At 40.3% G+C, this 25,351-nt stretch overlaps 1 protein-coding gene across 1 annotated transcript in view; it reads left to right on the top strand.

Annotated features, from left to right (window-relative positions):
* L3MBTL4 (L3MBTL histone methyl-lysine binding protein 4) overlaps nucleotides 1–25,351 on the top strand; it is a 306,581-nt gene that overhangs the window by 141,025 nt on the left and 140,205 nt on the right. Inside the window, 3 exon segments of the mRNA XM_070221201.1 lie at nucleotides 13,950–14,042; nucleotides 14,044–14,116; nucleotides 24,265–24,340. Of these exon segments, the coding sequence (XP_070077302.1) occupies nucleotides 13,950–14,042; nucleotides 14,044–14,116; nucleotides 24,265–24,340 (242 nt within the window).

The raw sequence follows: 25,351 nt of genomic DNA, 5'->3' as shown, positions 1-25,351 counted from the left end.
GATAGTGATGTCAGCTAGAGGATGGGATAGGTTCCAGTCCTTATTTCCACCCAGAAACTCCAATTTTGGCAACACCCATGGATAAGAATACATTTGTGGGAGCCCTGGAGTCCAGCTGAGGGGTTCCAGCACATTGTTGAAGAAAAAAATATGAGAATGGACTCATTGAAGAGGAGAGGAAGAAAAGTTTCATTTTGTCTGCCTCACCCCTTCCCCAAGACAGCACAGTTCAGGGACAAGACAGGCCCCCTCAGCCAGCAGTTTCTTTAGCTTAGCACTCACTTTACTCTCATGGGGGGAAGGGAGAGCACAGTGAGTGCTGGCCTTCCCCAGCTTTGCAGAACTCTGCCCAGGAGGCCACTTCTGTCTCACCCCACCTGGAACACTGAGGGGATCAGCATGACTAAATCATCTGGGCTCAGCTAGGAGCCACTGGAAGCAGGGAGAAAGGGTAGGTGCTCACAGTAGCTGGTGTACAGATTTTATCAGCTGGCTGAGTATTCTAACCAGCATGCAGACTCAACCAAGAATCCTGACCACAAATCCCACAGGATGGCTTGCCTGCCTACTCTCCCAGCCAGCCAGTGTGTGTTCCCAGCACCCCCACGACTTGTATGGCTGGCACCCAGTGTGCCCATGCAGAGGCCCTGCAGACAGCACACAATCTCAGTAGTAAGTGCAGATCTTAGAGGCCAGCTCAACTCTGCTGGATTGGGAGGAGTATAGCCTTGAACACTTCAGGGCACTGTGCTAGGGGAAATAAACAGGAAGTTGTCCACATCTGTCTTGGCTTTGCAGGATTGAAAGAAGGCACAGAATCCTAAGACTTCCTCCTCACAAGGGAATAATAGGAGTGGAGTGGGTGCATTCATAGAAAAGATCTGAGAGACCCCCATTATCTCTAGCTGGGCTGACTGGTGAAGGTCCTTCTCTCCTGAGGCCAGTCAGCAAAGAATGAAGATGGTGACCACTTCTTTAAATGCAAAGACAGCAATGCAAGGCTTCAAGGAACATGAAGAATCAAGGAGACATGACACCACCAAAGGTACTAAATAAAGCTTCAGTGGTTGACCTCAAAGAAATAGAGATTTACAAATTTCCTGACAAATAATTCAAAATAATCATCTTTAAATAGCTCAGTGGGCTGCAAGAGAACACAGATAAACAACTAAACAAAATCAGGAAAACAGTACATGAAGAAATAAAGTCAACAAAAAAACCATAAAAAGAACCATACAGAAATTCTAGAGCCAAAGAATATAATGCCTGACCTGAAAAATTCAGTAGAGATCTCAACAACAGACTCAAACAAACAGAAGAAGCAGTGAACTCAAGGACAGACGATTTAAAATTATCCAGTCAGAGGAACAAAAGGAGGACAGAGTGAAAAATAGTGAAGAAAACCTACAGGACTTATGGGACACCATCACAAGAACCAGTATATCATTGTGGGAGTCCTAGAAGGCATGGAGAGAGAGAAAGGGGCAAAAAGCTTATTTAAAGAAATAATGACAGGATACTTCCCAAATCTAGGGAGGGAAATGAACATCCAGATCCACGAAGCCCAAAGAATCTCAAATAGGTTGAACATAAAGAGATTTTCACCAAGACACACTATGATCAAATTGTCAAAAGTCAAAGATAACAAGAATTTTAAAAGCAGCAAGAGAAAAGCAACTTGTCATATACAAGGGAACAACCATAAGACTATCTGCAAATTTCTCAGCAGAAACCTTGCAGAACGAGAGAGAATGGGTGATATATTCAAAGCACTGAAAGAAAAAAAAAATGCCAACCAAGAATACTATACTCAGAAGAGCTGTCCTCTGGAAACAAAGGAGAGATTAAGATTTTCCCAGACAAACAAAAACTGTGGGAGTTCATCACCACTAGACCTGCCTTACCTGAAGTGCTAAAGGGAATTCTTCAAGTTGAAATGAAAGAACACTAATCAGCAACATGAAAGTATAAAACTCATGGTAAACATAAGCTTATACTCAAATTCAGAATACTGTAATACAGTAATAATGGTGTGTAAATCATTTTTAACTCTAGTTAAAAAGATAAAATAGGGGCCGGCCTCATGGCTGAGTGGTTAAGTTGGTGCACTCTGCTTTGGCAGCCCAGGGTTTCACCAGTTTGGATCCTGGGCACAGATGTGGCATTGCTCATCAAACCATGCTGAGGCAGCATCCCGCATAGCACAATCAGAGACACTCACAACTAGAATGTATAACCGTGTACCGGGGGTCTTTGGGGAGAAGGAGAAGAAAAAAAAAAGAAGATTGGCAATAGATGTTAGCTCAGATGCCAATCTTTAAAAAAAACAAGGTGAAGAAGTTTAAAAATAACTATAGCTATAATAACTTGTTAATGGACATATGGTATAAAAGATATAAACTGTGACATTGTAACGTAAAAAGTAGGGGCTAGAAGTAAAATATTAGAATTTTTATATGCGATGGAAGTTGTTATCTGTTTAAAATAGACTGTTATAGGTATAAGATTTTTTATGTAACCTTCATGGTAATCATAAAGAAAAAATGTGTAGTAGATACACAAAAGATAAAGGAATAAAAGCATACCACCACAGAAAAATCATCAAATTGCAAAGGGGAAGAAAGGAACAAAGAAACTACAAAACATTCACAAAACAGTTAACAAGATGGCATTAGTAAGTCCTTACCTACTGATAATTCCTTTAAATATAAATGAATTTAAGTTCACAGTCAAAAAGACATGGAGTGACTGGACAGAATAAATTAAAAAAAGACAAGATCCAAATAAATGCTGCCTACAAGAGACTCCCTTTAGCTTTAAGGACATACATAGGCTGAAAGTAAATGGATAGAAAAAGATTGCATGCAAACGGTCACCAAAAGAAAGCAGGAGTGACTAGACTTATGTCAGATGAAGTAGATTTTAAGTCAAAAACTGTCACAAGGGACAAAGAAGGGCATTGTACAATGATAAAGGAGCCAGGTCACTAAGAGTCTATAGCAATTATAAGTGTATATGTAGCCAAATCAGAGAACCTAAATATCTAAAGCAAATATTAACAAAACTGAAGAGTGCAATAGATAGCAATACAATAACAGCAGAGGACTTTAATACCCCACCTTCCAAAATGGATGGATCATCCAGACAGAAAATCAATAAGGAAACAGTGGATTGAACTATACCATAGACCAAACGGACCTAACACCCATAAATAACTTTGCATCCAACAGGAGCAGAAGACAAACTCTTCTCAAGCATACTTGGAACATTGTCTAGGATGGATCACATGTCAGATCACAAAACAAGTCTTAACAAATTTAATAAGAGTGAAATCATATCAAGTATCTTTTCCAACCACAATGGTATGAAACTAGAAATCAATAACAAGAGGGAAATTGGAAAATTCACAAATACCTGGAAATTAACACATTCCAGAACACCCAGTAGGTCAAAGAAGAAATCAAAGGAATATTTAAAAAATCTTGAGAAAACAAAATTGAACACAACGTATCAAACTTTGGGATACAGTGAACAGAGTTCTAAGAAGAAACTTTCTATCAATGAACCCTTACAATAAGAAAAAAATGAAGGTCTCAAATAGACAACCTAACATTGTACCTTAAAGAACTAGGAAAAGAATAACAATAATAAGACCAAAATTAGTAGAAGGAACGAAGTAATAAAGATTAGAGTAGAAATAAATGAAGTAGACTAGAAAGACAATAGAAAAGATCAATAAAATTAAGAATGTCTTTTTGAAAAGATAAAATTGACATAACTTTAGCTAGACTAACGAAAAAGCAGACTCAAATAAAAAATTGTAAATGAAAGAGGAGACATTACAGCTGAAATGGCAGGAATACAAAGGAGCTATGAGGCCACGGGCAGACTTCATTCTACTGTGCCTCACTTTGCTGCACTTTCCCAATACTGCGTTTTTTAAGATCCTCCACCAGGGAAAAGGCAACAACCTACTGAAAGCTCAGGTGATGGTTCGCATATTTTGATCTTTAGACGTAATGCTATTGCACACTTATTAGACTACAGTATAGTGTACACATAACTTTTACATGTACTGGGAAACCAAAAAATTTGTGCGACTCACTTTGTTACAATATTTGCTTTCTTGCAGTGGTCTGGAACTGAACCTGCAATATCTCCAAAGTATGTCAAAGTATGAACAATTATATGCCAAAAAACTATATAACCTAGAAGATATGAATGTATTCCTAGAAACATACAACCTACCAAGACTGAATCATGAAGAAATAGAAAATCTAAATAGACCAATAATGAATAAGGAGATTGAATCAGTAATCAAAAACCTCCCAACCAAGAAAATCCCTGGACCACACGGCATCACTGGTGAATTCTACTGAACATTTAAAGAATTAAGGTCAATCCTTTTCAAACTCTTCAAAAAATTAAAGAGGAGGGAATACTTCCAGACTCATTTTACAAGGCCGGCATTACCCTGATGCCAGAACCAAACAAGGACACCATAAGAAAAGAAATTTATAGGCCAATTTCTTTGATGAAGATAGAAGCAAAAATTCTCAACAAAATACTAGCAAACCAAATTCAATAGTTCATCGAAGGGTCATATACTGTGATCAAGTGAGATTTATCCTTGGGGTGCTAAGAGGGTTTAACATATGCAAATCAATCATTGTAATACATCATATTAACATAACGAGGGATAAAATCATATGATCATAATAGATGCAGAGAAAGCAGTTAGCAAAATTCAACATCCTTTCATGATAAACAAACTCTCAACAAGTTAGGTATAAAAGGAATGTACCTCAACATAATAAAACCATACATGGCAAGGCCACAGCTAACATCATACTCAATTGTGAAAAGCTGAAAGCTTTTCCTCTAAGATGAGAAATAAGACAAGTGTGGCCACTCTTGCCACTTCTCTTAAGTTTACCCAGAGTAATTAGGCAAGAAAAAAGAAATAAAAGGCATCCAAATCAGAAAGGAAGAAGTAAAATTATGTCTGTTTACAGATGACATGATCTTATATAGAGAAAACCCTAAAGATGACACCAAAAAACTCTTAGAACTAATAAAAGAATTCAGCAAATTTTCAAATAGAAAATTAATAGATAGATAGGAAATTAATATGCAGAAATCACTTGTGTTTCTAATGATGAACTATCTGAAAAAGAAATTAAGAAAAACAAGTTATTTATAATAGCATCAAAAAGAATGAAATACTTAGGAATAAATTTAACCAAGGAGGTAAAAGATCTGTACACTGAAAACTGTAAAACACTGATTAAAGAAATTAAAGGAGACACAAATAAATGGAAGCTATCCCATGTTCATCTATTAAGCATTAGTATTGCTAAAATGTTCATACTACCCTAAACTATCTACAAATTTAAAACAGTCCCTATCAAACTTCCAATGTCATTTTTCGAGACATAGAAAAAACAATCGTAAAATTCCTATGGAACTGAAAAAGACTTTGAATAGCCAAAGCAGACTTGAAGAAAAATAATAAAGCTGGAGGGGCCCGCCCCATGCGGTAGTGGTTAAGTTCACGTGCTCTGCTTCAGCAGCCCAGGGTTCATAGGTTCGGATCCTGGGTTGAAACCTAACACCACTCATCAAGCCATGCTGTGGTGGCATCCCACATAAAATAGAGGAAGATTGGCATAGATGTTAGCTCAGCGACAATCTTCCTTACACACATACACACACACACAATGATAATAATAATAATGATAAAGCTGGAGGTATCACATTTCATGATTTCAAATTATACTACAAAACTATAGTAATCAAAACAGTATGGCATGGGCATAAAGAACAGAAATATAGACCAATGGAACAGAATAGAGCCCAGAAATAAATCCACTTGTTTATGGTCAACTATCTTTGGCAAGAGAGCCAAGAACACACAATGGGGAAGGGATAGTCTCTTTAATAAATGGTGTTGGGAAAACTGGATATCCACATGCAGAGGAATGAAACTGGACTATTATCTTACACCGTACACAAAAATCAATTCAAAATAAATTAAAGACTTAAACTTAAGACCTGAAACTATAAAACTTCTAGAAGAAAACATATGGAAAAATCTCCTTGACATTGGTCTTGGCAATGAGTTTTTGAATATGATACCTAAAACAGGCAACAATAGCAAACATAAATAAGTGAGATAACATCAAACTAAAAAGGTTCCGCACAGCAAAGGAAACAACCAACAAAATGAAAGGGTAACCTATGGAATGGGAGGAAACACTTGCAAACCATATATCTTATAAGGAGTTAATATCCAAAATATATAAGGAGCTCATACAACTCAATTACAAAAAAAAAAAATAACTGTGTTAGAAAACGGGCAAAGGACCTGAATAGACATTTTTCTGAAGAAGACATACAAATGGCCAACAGATAAAAGAAAACATGTTCAATGTCACTAATCATCAGGGAAATGCAAATCAAAACCACAATGAGATATCACATCTGTTAGGATGACTATTATAAAATAAAACAAATGATAATAAATGTTGGCAAGGGTGTGGAGAAAAAGGAACCCTTGTGCACTGTTGATGGAAATGCAAAATGGTAGAGCCACTATAGACAATAGTATAGAGGTTCCTCAAAAAATTAAAAATGGAACCACCAGGTGATCCAGCAATCCCACTCTGGGTATGTATCCAAAGGAATTGAAAGCAGGCTCTTGAAGAGATATCTGCACTCCCATGTTCATTGCAGCATTATTCACAATCACCAAGATATGGAAACAACCTAAATGTCTATCCATGGATGAATGGAGAGAGAAAATGTGGGGGTGTGTGTGTGCATATACACATATATATTATGTATGGACAATAGAATATTATTCACCCATAAAAGGAAATCCAGCCGTTTATGATCATGTGGATAGACCTGGAGGTCATTATGCTAAGTGAAATGAACCAGATACAGAAAGACAAATAATATCTCTTATATATGGAATCTAAAATAGTCAGACTTATGAAAGCAGAGAGTAGAATGGTGAAAATGAGGAGGAGATGGTTAACAGGTACAACGTTTCAATTAGGCAAAGTAAATTCTTGAGATCTATTATATAGCATAGTGCCTATAGCTAACAATATTGTATTGTAAAGTTAAAATTTGCTAAGAGGGTAGATCTTACCACTAAAAAATAAATAATAATAATAAAAGGGGTGAGAGGAAACTTTGAGAGGTGATGGATATATTTATGGCCTTGATGGTAGTGATGGTTTTTTTTTTTTTTTTTAAAGATTTTATTTTTTCCTTTTTCTCCCCAAAGCCCCCCGGTACATAGTTGTGTATTCTTCGTTGTGGGTTCCTCTAGTTGTGGCATGTGGGACGCTGCCTCAGCGTGGTCTGACGAGCCATGAGTGCCATGTCCGCGCCCAGGATTCGAACCGACGAAACACTGGGCCGCCTGCAGTGGAGCGCGCGAACTTAACCACTCGGCCACGGGGCCAGCCCCTGGTAGAGATGGTTTTACAGGTATATGCCTATCCCCAAACTCATCAAGTTGTATACATTAAATATGTACTGCTTTTTAATGTCAGTCATACCTCAATAAAATCGTTTTTTAAAAAAGAAGAACCAAATAGGAATTTTAGAACTGAAAAATACAATAACCACAATAAAAGGAATCATTAGTATTATATTTTGTATCAGAATAGGGCTTTTAAAAATTAAAAACTAATGACCATTTAATTTGTCCTGGTCACTGTACCAGCACCTTGCATGGATTATCTCATTTAGTTTCACAAAAATCCCTATATTATCATCATTTTATAGATGAGAAATGAAAAACAGAGTGGTTGAGTAACTTGCCCAAGGTCATGGTACTAGTAGCTTTAATGCAGTATTTTCTTAAATCTATGTTTTTCACCACTATCTATGAATCTATGATTCTTAAATCTATGTTTTTCACCACTATACGAAACTGACTACAATGCTTAATTTGAGTAGTAATTCTCTTCCAACTGCCTAATTGGCCATTTTAGGGAGTTCATAATGTCTGGGATGATATCATAGGCTGAATTACTCCAGCAAAAATGTATTTTTAGACCCAAATTTATTTCATCCAACTCTTTGAATTCCTTTAATTCTACTTATAAAACTTTTGTTTTTAATATTTATACTTTTCTCTTACTGCATGCATTAAATTTCTAGTATTTTTAATAACAATTAAGTGAAGGTATCGGCTATTTTATGGAAAAAAGTTAGAATCAGACAAAATTTACCCATAATGTATCTTGGGTAAACTCATTTTAAAGCCACCAGAATTTGAAGAAAATCGACCCTGAGACCCTAGAATCTATGTGCCAGGTGAGTTTTACCCATCACTACGTTTGAGAAGAGTATAATAAAAATTATGTTATATCCTCAGAGATTTTAGAAACTATGATACTTCCTTCCTGGTCTCCATTCCAGCATGTATCATTTGTACTTGCTCTTAATCCTCACAGAAGTAAAATCAGCAAGAATTTCAGTCATATGTTAGTTTTTAAAAGTTTCTTTAGAAAGTATTACAAGTTTTCAACAACAGCGTGGAGGGCTGGTGCGCTCTTCTTAAGCGACAGGGATGATGCGGCATCCGTCCCCAGGAGGGGGGCCTCGTGGCCATCAGAGCCCAGCCTGCAAGGCTGGCAGTGTTTGTGTATCTCATTCCTCCTGTCTCCTTGCTGGCCCTGCCTGCCAGGTCTCAGCCCCTCTCCTGCTCTGACAGTGGCAGCTGTGCCGCGCTGCCTCGCTGCCTGTGGTTCTGGGAGGCAGACTCCTCAGACGGTCCGATCCATGAATGCTTCCACATAAGATGCCTCCACTCACTCCAACAAGTAATTCTTTGTCTTTTGAAGATAGATGGAAAGACTTAGAATCTGTCCTCCCAGTTCAGATAGGATTCTTCTATGTTGTCTTATCCAGGTCTTAGAAGGAAAAGAATACAGTAGGCTAGTAAAATAATTGACACTAAAATATAAAATACAATAGGCCTCATCGAAGGGTGAGTTGGTTGCATTAAGGCAGAACTCTTTAAAGTCTAACTATATCTCTGATTTCTGGGCGACCGGAGAGCATTTTCCTAGATCAGGACTCCTTGCTGCAGCTCGTGGCCTATTTTGGGCGACTTTGCTTCTCAGGATCAGGAGAAAGGTCATCAGTGTCTTGACACTTTTTCTGAAATAGTACTGACCTCTGTTTTTTTAATGTATGTTTTTAAGTACGGCACACAGGAGCTATTTCATCTTAGCCGTTTTGCTTAAATTTGTAATGCTTCCCGACATTTTTCATGTCATGAGACAGAGAGAAAATGATGATTAGTACTTGGGAATGAGAGGGCATTTAGAGACTAGAAGAAGCTGTTTAAGGCTGCAAGTGCTGATCTGGGGCTCTGGTGCCCAGGCCCCTCCTGGCTCCCCTGAGAGTGTGGCTGCACACTGGTTAGGAAGCCACCAGTAGGTGAGTTGTGACAGCTTAGTTGTAACCTCACGGTCCGAACTGTCCATCTCCCAGGATTTGACAGAGCATGGCCCATTATTTTCAGCAGAACAGTGTAGTCAGAGAGAAGCAGGAACCAAATTCACTGCTCAGGTATGAGAAAACCAACAAATTCCTGATACAAGGCGATGATGTGGTTGGATGAGCAGAACCTGGTGTCCAGGGTTTGGAAACCAGCAGTCATCATCCAGAATCTTGGAGTTGGAGCCGGATGGGAAGGATCCAAAATGAAGGTAGGGAACCCAAGCATTTAGCAAAGCACAGTAATAGGAAATAATTCACGGGGAGAAGTACAAAGAAGACTGGCCAGGTGGTATCTGGGAAACGGACCACTTTCTAGGTTGAGATTAGGAGGCAGAGGTCTTGTCATGAGAAGGGGCCAGCAAGAACAAGGTAGGAATGTAGGGCTTCCATCCCAGGAGGGCCCTGAGTTCTAGTCATGGCAGCAGATGAGGCAGTGAGGGATAAGGACCAAGGCGGAGGCTCGGTCAGAGGACCCAGAGCCCAGGAGGTGGCCCAGACTCATGAACAAAGCAGGGGCCCAGATACTGGAAATGGGTATTACTTCGGGTTTGGACCCTAGGACTTCAGAATGAACGACTGAGTTTAGTGACTTCCCTCTGGCCTCAGATCAGGATTGGTCCTGGAAGATGGGGAAACTGCACCAACCCGTGGAATCGGGTACCCTGCCATGAAAAGAAGGAACAGAGAGCTCGGAGTCCCGGGAACCTCCTGGGCCTGACAAAAAGGCAGTGACTCAGCACCCGCCGCTCGGCACTGCTGCCTCCAGCCCCTGGCTCGTTACCACTTGACGTGGAGTTGAGGACGCTGCTGTTAGAAGGAGCGCAGGACCATTTTCTTATGGACGAAAAATATATATGAATACAGTTTACTTTTGTTTTTCCGTTTATCCACAGGTGTTAAACATTAAACAAATGTTCTGAAAAGTAAGACTATTATTTTAATTGCAGTCATTTTTATGTTTCCTTCTATTTCTGAAGTAAGGAGACTACTAGGATCTCAGTTTTAGATCTGTCAAGAAATCTCTTTGAAAAGTTTGTCTGCAGCTGTCCAGCAGCTTTTTCTTACTTAGCCTTTACGTTCTATTCATCTGCCTTGCTGCTGCTGACATATTTTATTAGTTTTTCTGTTGAACCATATGCAATTCCCAATATTCAACTGTCTCTGACTCGTTAAAACTGCAGTTTCATATGGGTCAACCTAACAGTTCCCGCTGACTCCTCCTTCTTTTCCGGCAAACAAGAGACACAGACTGAAGTCAAGAGGGATGGGGAATGGTGTGCCCCGCCATTGAAGCACGTGTTGTGCTGCTGCTCAGCCCCCCTCAGCCCAGTGCTGTGCTAGCTTGTCACCGTCCACGCTGAGCTGAAATTTGATTAGACTGCTTCCCCGTGGGTCAGAAACTAACCTTTGACTTTGACCAACAGAGCTTTAAGGCTTACAAATTTCAGCTTATGCCAGCAATTTTCTAAAAAGACTATGTCTTGAGAACAATTTTTCCTTGCTATTTGGCTAAATCAAAAGTAAGACAAATGATTTTATCATACCTAGGACCATCAGTTTTTTCCTATGTATGTAGATTTATGCAGAGCCATGCATGCTCTTAAACACTCACACACACACACACACACACACACACGAGTAAGGGTATGTGTTTCAGGAAGGCAGGCCAAAGTTTGGGACACCATCTCTTTAGCATAAATATTTCTCTGCAGTGGACACAAGTGAGCAGAGTTACAATACAGAAACTTGTTCACAGCAGAACCCAGGCTGAAAATGGTACAGACAGTTAGATCCGAAGGCCCTCATCCCTACTCCTTTGATACTTTCTTCTGTCCTCCATCATTGTCTAGTTCTTAACCAGCATCTTCTGCAAAATATGTATGAACCTCACACTATACTCTGATCTATATAATCTGGAGATACATTCTCATACGTCTTGCCTCGCAGAATCTAGAAATATCCATTCTAGTGACGCTCTGAGGAATTCCATTTAGTTTTGCCAACCTTAGTACTAGAGGGACAAAGAAGAGCTGGACTGAAATTAGGAAATAGGTGAATGATTAAATGACTAAAGGGACTGATTTATGAATGAGGACTGACGGAAACAAAGTTTTCTCAACTTAAGCGAGTACTGAGCAAGAGAGTCTTTGGGGGCTGTCAACAGTGCTGGACAGATAAGCCTGAGGAAGAGAGGGCATTGGTTCCAAGCAGCACGAATCATGTAGGGTGATGATAGGAAGTGAAGAAAATTCATGACCGTAACGATCATTTAAAAAGCTCAAATTGGGAGCATGCGTTACACGGAGAGCAAAGCTGCTGAGTAACAGTATCTTAATGGAGACTCAGCTGTGCTTGAAATAAACATTTCCCCTCCCTTAGGTTAGCCTAACGCCTTTCAACTTTCATCTGCAGAAAATTCTTTCTAAAATCTCCCCTGAGATCTCGTGTGCTGCAGCTTAAACAGATCCCTCCTGCTCCATTGTTATTGGAAAGAGTACTTTATCACATCTTCCTTCCTCACACAGGACTCTAGAATATGCAGACTTATTTGCCCCAGACATAACCGTGGCAAACCAAGTACTGCTTTCAATCTTTGCCTCAGCTTCTCTGTGCACAAGAATTATGCCACCGTTTCCTTGATTTGTTTTCTTTTTGATGGCGTTAATAACCTGGTCCCACTCTGCCCACGCGATTGGTGCTAATAATTAAATGATGTGTTTGGGGCCTCCCAAGAAAGTGCCACGCAACTTTGGGAAAGTTGCTTATCCTGTAGGAGCCTATTTTCTTACCTGTAAAATAAATACATTAATACCATCTTTACTGGTATTTAGTAATAAATTTAAGTAATAAAATATGTAAAACACAGTGTATTGTAATGGACCTATAATATACACTCAGAGGTAGCATTTTTGTTCTTATTGTAAATTGTATTTATTGGTGTATATGTCTTAATTTCTTCATTAAGTTTATATTCCCTAAAGTGCCTAGCATGTAGCAGATACTCAGTCAATGGGTTATTGAATCAATAACTGAATGAACCAATAAGTCAATGCCAATTATTATAAATTACAGAAGATGCATGTAAAGTGGCACTCCTGTCTGCAGCCAGGCTGCTCATCGGCCAGGATGCCAGGGCAGACTCAGCCTGGCATGTTGGGCTAGGCTGGTGTTACCCTAACCACTCCATCCTGAATTCCAGAAGATCCACTCTGGCTATTGGTTGGTACTAAAGTCCCTCTGAGGTTAGATTGCTTGTAGGCCTTCCCTGAAAACTCAATGTACTTTAAAATAGAGGGAAAACTGCATTGGTCCCTGATTTATTATGACCTTTAAAATAACAAAGGAAAACTTTCGTGTATTCAGAAAGAATTTATTACGCACCATGCATCAGCACATTTATAGTATTAGGAAGTGAATTCCTGAAACAGAACCAGCTGCTTAGATATTGATGCATTTGGTTATATGCTCCCCTGGATGTAGATGATGTTAACACTGATAAAGATCACAGCTACCGTTTAATGAGGGGGTGTGTGTGAGTTCTCATGGTCACAACAACCCTTATGAGTTGCATCTGATTTTTCAGTTTCACTGGAGAGAAACCGAAGCTGGGGCATGAAATATCTCCCCCAGGGTTGTCTTGTCTGCAGGTGACCTCCTGTCTTGCCTGTGTTTTCCATGACAGTGGTGCCTCATTCCTAGCAACAGCAATCCTTTGAGGCCCCTTTGGAGACAGGGATGTAGGCACAGAAATCTACCAGAAACCTGATCAGCCTCTAGAACTAAGAACCAATTCTTTGTCCCAGCGGGTCCCTCCGCCCAAGCGTGCCGTTCCGTCTGACAACATCCAGGATTCAGGATTTAGCTTTGACTGTGTCTCTACTCTTCCGCGTGCAAGTGCCCCTTTACCTTCAAACACAAAACTCCTTAGCAAGTTTGAAGAGGATTAAGCAAAAATCCAGATACAGCATTTCTGGATACATGAATACTAAGAAATAAAGGCATAATTTTCTCTGATACCGGTAAATATTTTTAGTTACCCATAGTATTTTGTGATATAGGCAGTCAAATCAGGGCATAAATATTGGAGTACACAAATTTTGAGTCCAGTGTTTATAGGACATTTTCATTGCTCCGTTGGAAGCACATTTTTATGTTAGTCTTAGATTTTTGTTTCCAAAATTGTAAAAACCAGATGTGTTGCTGACTCTGCCTGTCATACTCTGCTAACCAGAGTCTACGATCCAGAACCTGAGATTTGCTCCAAGGACAATGAAAAGAAACTTATTTGAGTGTATTCAGCAAAAGAAGAATGGCTCTATTCCACTTTTAAATATTAGACATAGGCTGTTCCAGTGACAGTGGATTCCTGATTTATCACTATAAACTGATGACTGTGCTCTCGTTTTTATACAAACCAGTGCTTCTGGCTGCCCGTATTCAGACGTGAACTTGAAAAAGCAGGCAGCTCTTCGTGATCATCTGAGACAACAAACACAGGCAAATCTGCAATTAGTCTTCACATTCAAACTCCAAAGACCTCTGTGCTTTGAACTTCAGTGGAAAACGTGGAAAGCTGAACAGTCAGTCCAGGTAAGGACGTTTCTGACAATGTGAGCCAGAGAGTAAGCCATGTAGAAGAGTGACAGGACAAATTTGTTAACAGGAATAGTTCCTTATATGTCCTCGAAAGAATTCTTTTTCTTTCTGGATATTATGATGTTCACTTGCTCATAGAATTCATTTAAGCTTTGATCTTCATTTAAAAAGTATTTTTTATTACTTCATTTTCAAAAATTTGAATTTACCTCTTTCTAAATATGCATATTATTCATAAGCAATAGAAAGCATATCCCATCTGTAAAAGTCTATAAGATTCCCTTTTATCTTGAAAACGTCTTTATTCTCTGGAATCCTTTCACGGATGGCTGCGCATATGTATCCAGTCAATCATGTTGGAGTTTCCTCTCTTGCCTGTTACTTGTCTTTGTTATCTTTAATCTAAATGTATTTCAGATACAATTTCTTCTTACTCTGAATAGTTCCATTTTGATTTATTGGTAACACATCAGGCTTTTGTTCCTAAATGTAAACTTATATTTTAAGTATCAGTTTTAAATTTTTATTTACATGTAATCACTTTCTAAGGAGCTACAGATGTGACCCTATTTGCTCTCTTTAACCTAATTGAGGAAATAATCTAAATATTTGGGAAAAAAAGAGCCCCATTTTCCATGCTGGAAATTATAAACATAGGAAAATCTAACACCAAGTAAATAATTGGAGACCAGACAGAGATGGAGCCAAAAAGGCGAGACAGAGAAGCGAGAAGTGGGTGTGTTTCAGACGCTGCTGCAGGCAGGCGCCCTCGTGTTCCAGCCCTTGTGGGATGCTGGACCCTCTCTGAGTGAGATTTGAAGAAACTCCTGCTCTCAAGCTGCTGTTTCTTCCAAGCCTCCAGAGCTGTGCTCTTTCCACTCAGCATGTGTAACAGGAAGACGTGCACGCCTCTCAGGGAGGAGCAGTTTCCCTGGGAACTACTCTCTGCCCCTTTACACCTGCAGCCCCGAGGGGAGACTGTTCACTGAGAGGCATGGCTCAGAGGACGCACTTTTCACGTGGATTTTATATCCTGGATTGTGGATTTTGTTCTTGTTTCATGCAAACGTTGTTATAGAGCATTTGGGTGACATCTCATTTCTGTTAAATAGCTTCTTGTGATTTTAATCGCTATGCACGCGACTGTACAGATTAGCTCTCCTCTGTGGCATGGTCTGTTCCCTGTGGGTATGCGCGCCTCTCTATTTCTGTATCTGTATCTTGCATTTTTATTATTTGCTAGACAGCCACTCCTCTTCTTGAAACTTCACAGGGTCTAGCTGTTCTTACTGCTTTTCACACCCACACTGTTTACAGCTTGAAGTAGTTGAGAGCTTGAGCATCCTTTCCATTTCGTAGTTGAGGGAGAATTTTTTCTTTTTCTTTTTTTTAAGCTGTTTTCCAAGGGACAGTGTTTATTTATTTTAGAATTATAGACATGAGTACATCCATTTGCCCTTATTCTTTTTGTTCTATCCTATCTTTTTCCTTATTTTTTTCTCAAATAAAAACTCAGTCAGCCTTCTTGTAAACATTTTAGACATTCACCATTAATGTCAAAAGTCAACGAGACTAAACAGGTCTTTGAACTGCTTTGAAAAAAACCTCTGAGAGAGGTTAGCAAGGCTTTCTTTGCAGCACAGGTATGTATATTTTGTGTTCTCACAAAATGGAACCACGGAAGGGGAAGAATAACCATGCATCCCCAAATTGTTTATTCTTATTTATACTATACAAAATCTTCCACCTTGAACATTTCATTATAATATACTGAAGGCTTCTATTTGCAACAAGTTAATAAAATTATACTCATTGAAACAGTTTCATTATAAAGAAAATTACTTTGAAATGCAGTGCCCCCTCACATTATAAGTGTTAGCTGGCTTCTCCCCAGCCTAAGTAGGACATTTTTTTCAGGCATTTCCCACCCATCTAAGGTTTGTTTTTTGTGGGTTTTTTGGGTGAGGAAGATCGTTCCTGAGCTGACATCTGTGCCCATCTTCCTCTGTTTTGTATGTGGGATGCCACCACGGCATGGCTTGATGAGCAGTGCATAGGTCCCTGCCCGGGATCCAAACCAGCAAACCCTGGGCCGCTGAAGCGGAGCACGGGAACCCAACCACTACACCACCAGGCCAGTCCCTCAGCTAAGTATTTTTTAATAATTTGTTTTGCCTCTCCAAAGTAGTGTTTAGTATATTCTAATTCACATAGTGGATAGAACCACCATTAGTCAAAATACTTGTTAAATCTGATGACTGCTGTTTAGAAAACCTAAGGAAATGCCCAGTAAAGCTCACTTTGTTTTTCCTAATGCCTTCCATATTATAAATTTTATGCTCTTCCATGGTATGTAGTGAAATAGTTCCTTAATGATCCTCATAATAAATTGCACTGCCATGAGCCAATTTGTTTATTTCCACTAGGAAAACTGGCTCCAGCATAAATACCCTCTATGAGGTCCATTCTCAGAATTAAAACAGTGTTAGTTGGTTGTTCCACATATTAACCTTCCAAGTCATTAAATAGGTTTTCTTTAATCCATCCACTTTTTCTTTCACTCCCTCCCACATAAATTCTTTGCTTTGGGAGGTGAAGTCTAGTCAGTGTCCCCCTCACTCCCTGTCATCATCTGAACTTTGTTTCTCTTCCTTCTCTGGTGCCTGATTCCCATTCTTCCTGCCTCCTTCACCTCTGCCTGCATCCTCTCTCTTCTCCAGGGCTTGGCTCTGTTCTGAAGTTTTCTATAGCACTTCCAATCCATATGAGCTTCTTGAGGTTAGAGATCATGTTCTACAAGTCTCTGTATTTCTAACACTAGTATAATGGCTGACACTTAGTAGGCACTCAACAAATTAAACAGATTTTGAGCAACCACTATGTGCCAGGGACTTTTCTAGGCCCTGGGACATGGATCCAATAAGAGAGAGTCCCATTCCTTGTTCTTAGCCTCCTTTGTGCTTTTGGTCCATACTACACATCAGGAGCTTGCATGCGTGTGTCTGCATGTGCCTTTTTAATACTTATTTGCGTGTGTGCCTTATATTCTCAAAAAGTCTAGAGTCTGCTAAAGGCTAAGAACCAATTTTCATTATGCTTTTGTTTTTGTCTTCATTACTATTCATGTTATAGATCTTAGTAAATCTAAGTTGATTGATTCAGAGATGTACATTAGTTTTCCTCTTAGAGTCTCAATTTCTTCACCTCTATAATGAATATAAAACATGAGGCTTGGATTTTGAATATAGGTTATAGAAGTAGATAAATATAGATATAGATATATGACTGGGCCTGGCACAGGGAAGAAACTATTGAAATAATGGTTTCATATCTTTTTTCATTTTTATAGAAACTGTTGATTTTTCTTTTTGGGGGGGTGGGGGAGGGGTGAGGAAGATTGTCCCTGAGCTAACGTCTGTGCCAATCTTCCTCTATTTTGTACGTGGGATGCCTCTGCAGCATGGTTTGATGAGCAGTGTGTAGGTCCACACCCAGGATCCAAACCTGCAAACCCCAGGCCACAAAGGGGAGCGTGCCAACTTAACCGCTACACCACTGGACAGGCCCCTAAAAATTGTTGATTTTAAAGTCTTATGATTCAACCAGTTCTAGTTGTGTCTTACACACACGTACCACAGGTGTTTGCATCAAACAGTAACTTAGACCTTTATTTACTGAGTCTGAGATATTACTCCAGATATTACTCTGGAACTAAATTAAACCTAATCAAGTGAACAGTAATCAAAACATCAAGACTACCCAGGACCTCTCTGGCTTATGGAGGGTTGTGGCTGGACAGGGACCCACAGGCCATCCAGACAGGCTCCTGCCCCCTCCACCCTTCAGTGGGACTCTGAGGAACTTCTACCAGGTGTGACAGTCCTGGAGCTTTCCAAGGGGAAAGGACTCAAAAGATGATCTAATCCAACTTCTTCAACATAGAAATAAGGACATCAAAGCCAAAGCATTTAGTTCTCTTATTGACACTGTCATTGGTGGCAAGCTCAAGCCCTCTGACACCTCAGTCAAGCCTCTGCTCAGTATTCCACAACTCTTCCTATCCCAGAATTAAGACCCGGTCAGAACAGAATTGGTTTATGGCATAGGAATACCTGAATCACGCTTATCTTGCTGAATTCAGGATCCTGACCATACCCAGGGCCTGAAATTGGACATATTCATTCATTCATTCATTCATTCATTCCACATTTATCCCTTAAACAAGTACTTAGAAAGGTACCATTCCAAACTCTAGTGATGCAGCAGTGAACAAAACAGACTAAAGTCTTGTCCTTATGAAGTATTCGCTCAGTGATAAGAAAATCACCCAAGCTAGTAAGTGGTGGGATGAGGATCTGAACTCAGTCAGGATGGCTCTAGCCCCGCAGACTGGGCAGTGGGCATGTTAATTCATTCATTGCATCAACCTTCATTCATTCAGCAAATACATGTGGAGCTTCTGCTGTTGCCAAGTGGTGTGTTAGGTGCTTGGGCTGTGGAGGCGAACAGAGCAGCCCATCCCCGCAGGGAGCGGGTTTTCAGGTAGAGACCGAGAAGGAGAAATAAAAGGAAACCCTAAATGACGAGACACCATGGCTTGTGATAACGCCCTGAGAGAAGCAGCCAGAGGGTACCAGGGTGTGCAGTGTTCTCAGCGATGACCCCTCTTACAGCCCATGAGCACGTCCAAGCCCGTAAGAACAAAAAGGGTTCTGTTGCTTATTTTGCAAATTGAAAATGAAATGAGTCGTGTGGAGATGAGCTCAAGAGTGTGGGTAGAAACTGCAATGAGACAAAGGGCTCGGCACCCCCCGCCTCCGGTGGATTCCGCTTGCCTTGGCTCCTTCCGCCCCTTCATTATAGTCTTGTTTCCTAAACAAAGTTACAGTTTTGCGGAAATGTTATAAAGTAACCAATGCATGCCTTAAAAAGATCTTTAGAAATACTTTTCTGAGCTGCTTCTCGTAAGGCATTTTATAATTTATTGTGAGTCTCTGATTTCTGGAACCCTGCCTTGGCCAGGCTCTTGGTGATTAAACGCTGCAGAACAGTGCGTGCCGGCATGGGCACGGGTCCTCGCACAAGGGAGACAGCAGTGTTCCTGCGCCCCAGAAAAACAAAACTGTGCTGCCCAAGCGCCGGGGGTATTTTTCTCATCTATGTACTTAATCTGCCTTTGAAATAATCGTCTCCTAGTCATTGTAAATAGTAAAGTTGGGACATTAACATGATTTTTTTCTCATAACTAAAGCAATGCTTGTGTATTATAGGAAAATTAGAAATATAGATTAGTAAAAAGAAAAAATTAAACACAATAATACCGAGACCTTTTCCTATCAAACAGCATATGTTATAGGCTTATAAAAATATGATAAAATTCCCACTGCAATAATTCAGGTAATATAGAAGCTTTGTAAAGATAACAGTTCCTCACTGGCCACTCCTCCAGTCTGACGCTTGTGTGAGGGGATGTCATGTTCTCTTCTGTGTCATGTATACATGTGGCTATGCAGATACACATTCACTCTTTGTAAAAACAATTACATTAGTTCTGTGTCCATGTTTCTTTGAAGGTTAACTCGCATCACTCTGGATCATTACCCAGAACCGTGTTGACTGTGGGGGAGAATGCTGTGTTCCGGAAAGAGCAACATGTGGACAAAACTTTAATGGACCCTGACATTAAATGCTGAGGCTCTTTAATGAAGTACACACATATTTTATCCCAAGTTTATAATGGTGGTCTGAGCAAGGCACCTATAAAGAAATCAGCATTTACGACCAGAAGAAAAATAATCTGGTCTTGGACTTTTATTTTTATATGGAAAAGCTGTAAAGACTTAGATAACTAAGTCTACTCACAAAGAAAAACGTGAAATCATTGTTGGCTCAAGGAAAGTCTGACAATAAAAATATTAGCTAAAATATATGTGTTTTATTTATTTAATGATATGTCATGGATACTTTGCCATAGCAACACAAATGGATTCAATGCATTATTTTTAATAACTGTATCATATTCCATAGTGTGGACATCCCTTAACTTACTCGACTCATTCCCCCGTTGACAGGTATTCAGGTTGTTTCCAGTATTTTTCCTCTTATAAATAATTCTACATAAACATTTTCATATGTATATCGTTTAATGATGCTTCATAATGCAGTATTTTTAAAGGTTCAATTACTTTTTATTTACAAACCAAACGTGTTTGATGGACAGAGCCTTACAGCCCACTGTGGGGGGGCGCCGGCCATGCACACATCTGCACTGCTGTTAGGTTATGAGTCTCTTGGCGGCAGATGCCATCCTAGCTGAAGGCAACGCCTGTGTGTAAAAGAAGCTCAAAGAAACCTTGACTGGACTTGGACAATTTGTCTAAAAATAAAAGGCAGAGCCCAGTATTTGCCTTTCAAGCCCTATTATAAGATATAACGAAATACAGTTATTAAGGAAATTTTGAGAAAAGATAGTAACGTAATATAATCACATGTGGTCTGTATCATTTTTGGTGTTAGGGACCTTTTCCTTTACTTCCAGAACAGGGGTCAGCAAACTTTTTCTCCGTAAAGGGCCATTTGGTAAGTATTTGAGGCTGTGCCAGCCGTAAGATCTCTGTTATAATTACTCAACTAGACCATGGTAGTGTGAAGCAGCCATAGATGGTGAGTAAGCCAGTGAGCGTGGCTGAGCTCTAGTAATACTGCCTTTACAAAGACAGGCAACGGGCAGGGCTGGCCTTGTGGGCTGGAGATTGCCAACTCCTGTTCTAGACGGTGCCCAGCTACATTTAGACTAACCTGATGTAGATTCAAATTCTGGCCCTTCTCCTTTGGCTCTTCTGCTTACTGTAGGACTCTGGGCAAGCTACTTACCCCCTCCGTCTTTTTCAACACGAAAACAGAAGATTAATATTACCTCCTTCACGTTAGGCACCTGGTTTAGGGCCTACGGTTTCCTGAGCACAGAGATGGCAGCCACTCGTTTGCCTTGTCAAAAGTAGGGGAGCATAGGGAGAGGGGCAGAAATCACGCAGCCCCTTTTCAAGGGGGAGTAGCAAAATCCTGAGGAAAAGGCAAGCAGAAGAACAACGGATGGCAGAGGCTCGGGGTGACGGTGGCAGGTCTCACAGCAGAAGCAGTGACCCTCTCAGTCCTGTGCCCTCCTCCAGAGGAGGAGTCAGGGCAGACAGACAGAGGGGGAGCTGACGCCTGCTCATAAGAGATGCTGAGGACGGGTCGAGCACCTGGAGCTGTGGTGACTGTGAAAGGTAGGGAGGGGTCAGGCTTCAAGAGGAATTATTGGTGAACTGGTAAGACCTGCGGATTTCAATGGTATTATCTTTTTAGCTAAAATACAAGTGAATATTAGTCTTTGGCACATTACTGGCCTAATTGTCTCCAAACATTTCAACTGACTCTTTGCAGTAGATTCTTTCAAGATGCCACATTTCAGTGGCTTTTTCCACTTCTCTCAAGATAAAGCCCAAATGCTTGAGCACAGTGTGCAAGCACTCCACAGCTTGCCTCTGCCTTATTCTTTTAGCCTCATTATTTACCTATCTATCTGTCTATCTATCTATCTGTTTATTTTTATTGAGGTATCATTGGTCTATAGCATTATCGAAGTTAACATGGTTAAAATGTCCCTATTTCCTAAAGCCATCTGCAGGTTCAGTGCAGTCCCTATGGAAGTCCTAGGCTCCCTTTCGATCCTTCCTTTCCTGGCACAGTGCAGCTGCTTCAGCCAAAAAAGTTGATTAGCTTATTCAAGTCCCTAAAACACTTCTTTTGCTTAGGCTCGCTGTGTTCCAGTTCCTGCTTTTCTCTCATCCTAATTTCCTAGGCTTTTACAAACCCATCAGTCATCCACATCCCCATTCTTTCAAGACCAGACCGCCTGCATCCTCTGCAAAACTCCCCGACTAGCCTGGCACCCAGCCGTATCCTCCCTCCAGCCTCCAGGATCATCATTATTACTACAATAACTCCCCTCCTTTCGCTCTACCTGTGACACCTCCTCCTCCACGCTGTCTGTAGATGCTCAGTAAACCCTGTGCTACTGGAGGATGATGGGTAGAGCAGAAGGAAATCTGGATTTGGAGTCCAGCTCCTCCATCCTCTCCCTGTGTGTCCAAGATGGGCTAGCGGTTTAACATCTCTGAGCCTCAATTTCTTTCTTTATAACAGGGATCCTCTTCCTACCTCATAGAATTTGTGTGAGAATGAAATGAGGTTAAATGAAATCAAAGATCTGAGAGTCCTTAGAAGGTACCTACCTCACTCAGGAAACGTAACTGAATCTGAATTGTTTACAGAGTTTGACTTGGGGTATCTCCCTCGTGATGCAATAATTTGAAAGCAAGAACTATATCGAAATATATCTATGATTAATTGCAGTGCCTAGCACGTTTTTAAAAAGCCACTCAGTAAATTTATCGGATTTATTTTTAAATTGCTTTTTAAAATTCCCATCAAAGTTGTATAAGGCATACTAGCTTCTATTTTTTAATTTTGTAAGAGAGAATCAAGATCTCCATCAGCATTTATTACAGAGGATGCTTTAAGATGCTTTGAAATCAACTCGGTTTCATAAAATTTGTAAAGTTTTGGGGAAAATACCCACGGATTTGCCAAAAATATGTAAGCAGAGCTAAAATTGTTCTTTTTTCTCCCATCTTATTCTTTGCAAAATGACTACAAACCGCACACGTTGTGCCTCCGGCGTTCCATGTCCACCAGCTGCTCACTACTGAAGTTTGAGCCCTCTTTCTGTTGTTAATATTCTTTCCTACAAGAACGTAAGTGAATCCTGATGCCATATATGTTATTGAACATAATGAATACTAAGCATATTGAATTAATTAAAGTGTCCACACATTTTCATGCATGGCCACGGTGCCTTAGAGTTTGTATACTACTTTATAATACATCATTGCACTTGTTGTTCAGGACAAATCCTATAAGGAAGCACATCTCCGTTTTGCAGATTAGGAAGCGGAGACCTCTAGAGTTTGAAGACGCACTCTGGCTCACAAACCTAGGGCACTGGTACTCAGACTCGGACCCAGGTCTGCCGGCACTGAGCATATTGGCGCCACAGGTGACTAAACATCCGGAAGTAGGATGCTCCACAGTAGCTGCAGAGGACCTCCTTTTAAGGTCAGAGGTGGGATCTCAATAGAAATTCTTTCCCAATTTCTTGCTTTTTTGATGAAAAAGCACTCAATGGTTAAAAAATATCTGATAAATAGACTGTATTTTTACCATGACATACATATTTATAGAACCTATAGATAAAATGATGTACAAGCTATGTACAAGTCACTTAGGTTTCTACGTAAGGTTTTGGGGACTGAATCAGTTTGCTCATCCAAAACAGAGATTGAAACAGTACTGCGTGCCCAACCTCCAGGCTCACCAGTGAGGGTGAAATGAGAGCGCTCCCGTCCAAGTGCCATCAGAAACTATATTTGCAAAGCAAGGTATTATAATTTTCATTAAAATAAGTATTACGGATAAATTCATCAACTATCTCAAGTTCTAGCTGCCTAAAATTAATTGCCAGGTAATTAGCAACACTGGGAAAGTTTCATTTTAGAGACCTCCACATCCATTACAAACTGTGAGCCTCAGGTTTTAATAAAGTTCCCCAATGAAAGAGTTACAAATTCAGTCCTCACTACATACTGGAGCATTTTGAAAGCTAATTAACTCTCTGACATTCAACAGTGTAACTAAATTACTTTATTCAGTTGTTTGAGCACATGTCTGTAATCTTCTGATTAAAATTAGTGCTGAAATCATCAGGAGCGATTATTATTTACCCCCCCACCCCACCGTGGCTACCACCCCACAGGCTCCTCCTCAGAATCTGAAGACACTATTCTCCAGGGAGTTTTAGAAACTTCTGGCTATAATAGAATGTTGGGATGGGGGGACTTTCCAGGTTTTAAAGTTAGAATTTCCAAACAAAAGTGTTATTTTCTAAGTCTTAAATTGAAGAAGAATTGTAATAAGGCTCCACGCAGCAAAACACCCGCTGATTCACTCCTGTCCGCCCTGTGGTTCTGGTTTGAATTGTGCTGCCACCACGCTGTACTCCTCGAAACATGCTGAATCTGCGCTCTGTTTCTGTTTGCCCGACTTGTACAGCAGATCAGGTGTTTGACAATCAAAGGAGAAGAAGCTACGGACTTGGATAATCTCTTCAGAGGTAAAAACACACATTAGCAAAAACACAGACCGTACTTTTTGCTGTGAAGAATGTCGTGCTTGTTTGGTTGGTTGGTTGATCATTCCAGTAGCGATGTTGGAAGGAACCTGCCTGGACGTCAAGAGGCTTGTGTTCTGTCCCGACCCTGCGAGTAGTGTTCTGTTGCTTCACTGCTCTAACCCTTAATTTCCTTACTTTTCAAGTGAAATGACTAGACTCTGTAATCTCTGTGATCCTCACTCATGACAGAAAAAACCTAAACCCGTCAAAGTGAAAGCTTAAGTGGTAGAACCTCTCCCAGCCGTCTGCGTGGAGGGAACCAGAACCGTCTCTTTGCATTTTTGTAAGTTGCGGGACCAGAAATGTTAAGACAGACTATTGGAAAAAAGTCAACCATTACAAGATGAGGGATCACTGGGGCCAGCCCATGGCCTGGTGGTTGAGTTCAGTGTGCTCCACTTTGGCAGCCTGGGTTCTTGGGTTTGGATCCTGGGCACAGACCTACCCCACTCATTGGCCATGCTGTAGTGGCAACCCGCATACAAAATAGAGGAAGATTGATGCAGATGTTAGCGCAGGGCAAATCTTCATCAGCAAAAGAAAAAAAAAGCTGGGGGATTATTAGCTTAAAGGAATAAGAATTGCACGTTTTCATTTAATTGTGTTTCTTTCCAACCAAGGCTCAATATAGACAGAATTTCATCTATAGTTTTGAGATTATATTGTAGCAAGCTGAGGAATAAATTCCCCCCTGGTGTGTGAATTTGGTGCAATGAGTTTTATTTGGTCAATGACAACACTGGTGATGTGTAGTTAGTGCCTTGATGTCTTCAGCCCTAGTAGGTCTGTATGTGCGCACCCCCCAGAACGCAGTAGGATACCTGTTTATCTTCTGGAGGAGGAGAAAATTAGTGAGTATTCTGCTGACTTGGCCAAAACTGCAACCAATTAGCACAGTTTGGCAGCACTGCGCGTCCTCTGTAGTACGATTGCCCGTTCACCTTTCTTAAG

This window comes from Equus caballus, chromosome 8 (assembly GCF_041296265.1).
Source record: "Equus caballus isolate H_3958 breed thoroughbred chromosome 8, TB-T2T, whole genome shotgun sequence".
Taxonomy (NCBI): Eukaryota; Metazoa; Chordata; class Mammalia; order Perissodactyla; family Equidae; genus Equus; species Equus caballus.
Note: the sequence above shows the minus strand (reverse complement) of the source record. Positions and strands in the feature narration are given on the sequence as shown.